General features: G+C 37.6%; 1 protein-coding gene across 1 annotated transcript; it reads left to right on the forward strand.

Annotated features, from left to right (window-relative positions):
- The first annotated feature begins 230 nt into the window (after positions 1-230).
- On the forward strand, positions 231-1,010 carry LOC461963 (proteasome activator complex subunit 2-like). The gene has a single exon (XM_054685363.2). The coding sequence runs from the start codon at positions 241-243 to the stop codon at positions 913-915; it is 675 nt and encodes a 224-aa protein (XP_054541338.1). The 5' UTR covers positions 231-240; the 3' UTR covers positions 916-1,010.
- The last annotated feature ends 2,937 nt before the right edge of the window (positions 1,011-3,947 follow it).

The following is a 3,947-nucleotide window of genomic DNA, read 5'->3' on the forward strand; positions in this document are numbered from 1 at the left end:
TGCCCTTAAGGCCATACAGAAATATCCAATATTTTTAACAGAACAGTCTGATTTACCACATCTAAAATTATAACACAGGGTTCTGTTTCCATTTCAAATCCTTAAAGCTTTTGATTTGTTTAGTACTGAGAGAAAAAGAAATACAAAGAGATGCATACATCAAGTCAACACCTTCATCCCTAGAGTTTCATCAGGCTATTTACATCTCAAAAGAGATCTTCTAGTAGCGACTGAAGCAGCATGGCCAAGCCGTGTGGGGCGCGCCTGAGCGGAGAAGCCCTTAAACAGGTGGAGGTCTTCAGGCAGAATCTTTTCCAGGAGGCTGAAGAATTCCTCTGCAGATTCTTGCTACAGAAAATCATATATGTGAATCAGCTCTTGCAAGAGGACTCCCTCAATGTGGCTGACCTGACTTCCCTCCGGGCCCCACTGGACGTCCCCATTCCAGACCCTCCACCCAAGGATGATGAGATGGAAACAGATAAGCAGGAGAAGAAAGAAGTCCCTAAGTGTGGACTTCTCCCTGGGGATGAGAAAGTCCTGTCCCTCTTTGCCCTGGTTAAGCCAGAAGTCTGGACTCTCAAAGAGAAATGCATTCTGCTGATTACGTGGATCCAACACCTGATCCCCAAGATTGACGATGGAAATGAGTTTGGGGTAGCAATCCAGGAGAAGGTGCTGGAGAGGGTGAATGCCGTCAAGACCAAAGTGGAAGCTTTCCAGACAACCATTTCCAAGTACTTCTCAGAACGTGGGGATGCTGTGGCCAAGGCCTCCAAGGAGACTCATGTAATGGATTACTGGGCCTTGGTGCATGAACGAGATGAGGCAGCCTATGGGGAGCTCAGGGCCATGGTGCTGGACCTGAGGGCCTTCTATGCTGAGCTTTATCATATCATCAGCAGCAACTTGTAGAAAATTGTCAACCCAAAGGTTGAAGAGAAGCCATCTATGTACTGAACCCAGGACTAGAAGGAAAATAAATGATCTATATGTTGTGTGGAAAAAAAATTAAACTTAAAAATTTTTAAATTATTTACACATATGGGATCCCCTAGTTTTCTTTTGAGTTTATTTCAAAAGAAAACTAGGGGATCCCATATGTGTAAATAATTTTTAAATGTGTAGTAAGACTCATCCCCTCCATTTAACCAGTAAGAAATATAAACATAGTCATTTTTAATGATCCTCTTATATTTATGTTTTTAGCAAGTGGTGAATTCACCATTACAGACAGATTCATACATGCCCTGACTTTTGAGTCAATAAGATAAGACCTAGTAATACTTATTTTTACCAAGCATCCCAAATGACGGATTAGTCATAAACTGTGATATTTCTTAGAACTTTTAAAATCCCCGGTTCATATATATTAAACCTACCTCAGGAGGTCTCTGAAAAAATGCAAATGGTAAACAGCTTCACCCAAGACCCACTGAATCAGACTCTGTAAGGGGTGGGGTCTGGGAATGAACCTTTTCAGGAAGCTCCCAATATTATTCCAATTCACACCAAAGTTTGAAACCTACTTCACTGGAAGTTCCTTCCAGCCCTGTGATTTTTATGATCCTGGTTTATGACTAATCAGCCTAAATTTTACTTGGTAGACCACACATCTCCCTGCCAAACTTCCTCAGCCAAATATAGCAAGAGTTGACAGATGCCAAGCGGCAGTGGTCTTTGTCAGTGCCCATCCTAAAAGCAGCTGGGCCCACGTGGCCTCATCCCCAGCTGTCTTGAGCTGGGCAGCAGGTGCCGGGATGGCCAGCTGTTCTCCCAGGCAAGTCTGGCAACTCTGCTTGTCCAGATCTCGAATTTTCCCTTGGGTGGCCTTGCTTTTGTGGGTGGTCCAGCCGAACCTTAATCCTAGTGAGTGAGCATTCCAAAGCTGAAATACCCAAACCAGAGCCAGCAGAGAGCGCATATGTGTTTTATGTTTATAAATACATATTCATGCATTGGATTGGATGATCCCTCAAAGTCCTATCTAGCCTTAAATTCTATGAATTATGTGTGTTCATGTATAAATATTATGCAAAGTGTTGTCATACATATTCTTGGTTGCAGATGAAAATTTGTATAGCCCTGCCATTTCTACTGTCTCTCAACCCTCCTCTGTTTTTCAAAATAAGAACACCAAGAAAGCAAAACCTAAATACCACCAGACTGAAATAACTACACCTAACAAATCTCATAGGAAAGAAAATGATGTGACAATACACTGTCTATGTGCAAAGGACATAAACATTTATAAAGGAGAGGGAGGGAGGGATGAATAGGCAGAGAACAGAGAGTTCTTAGGACAGTGAAAGTATATATATATGTACACTATGTATAATACTATATATGTATACTATGTATAATATATAGTATAATACATAATGTGTGTATATATATATACACTATGTATAAAGAGTATATACTACATGTATACATATGTAGTATAATGGTGGGTACATGTCTTTATACATTTGTCCAAACCTACAGATTGTACAACACCAAGAATGAGCCCTAATGGACTTTTAACGATAATGATGTGTCAATGTAGGTTCATCAATAGTAATGTATGTGCCACTCTAGTGTGGGAGTTGATAATGTGGGAGGCTGACCATGTGTGGAATAATTCTGTACCTCCCTCTCAATTTTGCCATAAACCTAAAATTGCCCTAAAAAAGTCAAGTTTTTAAAAAATGTTACATATATGTACAGAAATAAAGACAATACATACTTTTGCAAAACTGTAGGGGAATGGTTTGGTTCTGTTCTCATTTTGCTTTTGTTTTAAAATACAAGTAGCAAAATATTGTATATTATAACAATATAATACCAATATTCAATTTGTAAAATTGATACAGAATTAGATTTAAATTTAAAAGTGATGTTTTTAGTACCTTGAGTTTAGGTATTCTTTACATTTGCATTACTTTCACTTTCTTTTCCTATAGTAATAGTAAAGAAGAAGATCTCCATAATTTGATGTTGTCAGATAAACTTCTGCTTAGCAGATTTCTCACCATTCCAAAATGAACGGATAACTGTCTTGGGACTTTATGGAATGAAATAACCTGTGAAGGTTTTTAAGAAAAATAGAATCCTTTAATACTCTGAGTCAATACAATTTTAATCTGCTTCACCCACACCCTGAAATCATGAAAGAATAAAGCTGAAAAGCCCTAAAGCATTTGGTTATTTTTTCTTTTAAACTTCTTATGCTAGATATTATTGAAATATAATATCACAAATCTTTCAAGAAACAATAACTTTGTAATCAACTATCTCTGGGACTACATGAAAGATTACAAAAATACACAACGATTCTTTTGGAGAAGACTACCAGATGTATATACCAGCCTTATACCCACAGAAATATTTGGACAAAAGAACCAAAGTTGCAAGAGAATAAGCAATGCTTTTATCTGAAAAAGGTGAAATTGTATTTTACATATTTATCACCAAAAGCAAAGAAAGTTTCATATATACATCATATAGGCATATAATTTATACAATTATTTTAGTTGCTAATAAAATGCCATTGTTTTAACAAACTTAATAGCTTACTTCAAATGTCTATAAAACCATTTGCAAAGTTGAAATAGACATATGCAAATGCCTATATATATGTTATAAAATGAAGAGGAAATCTGATGGTTGACTAATTTGATCAATAAGACAGGAAAAGTGGTATAAACAAATTGATGCGTAATCTTGAATTGTTCGGGGTGTCCACACTGATATGCTTAAGCGGCAAGCCCACAAATTTCACTTCATTCTGTGGGAATTGGGACAGAACTCCTGCGGGGCAAATATGGTAAAAGTGTCTCTTACCCCAGGGCCTCCTGTTGGACATTCTAGGTCTCACTTTTACTCTCTGCAAGATAAATTTAAGACCCTAAGGCTCTCATTGCTTCCATGCTTTCCTTTCTATTCTGCAAATAGATTCTTGTTCT

This window comes from Pan troglodytes, chromosome 4 (genome assembly GCF_028858775.2).
Source record: "Pan troglodytes isolate AG18354 chromosome 4, NHGRI_mPanTro3-v2.0_pri, whole genome shotgun sequence".
Taxonomy (NCBI): Eukaryota; Metazoa; Chordata; class Mammalia; order Primates; family Hominidae; genus Pan; species Pan troglodytes.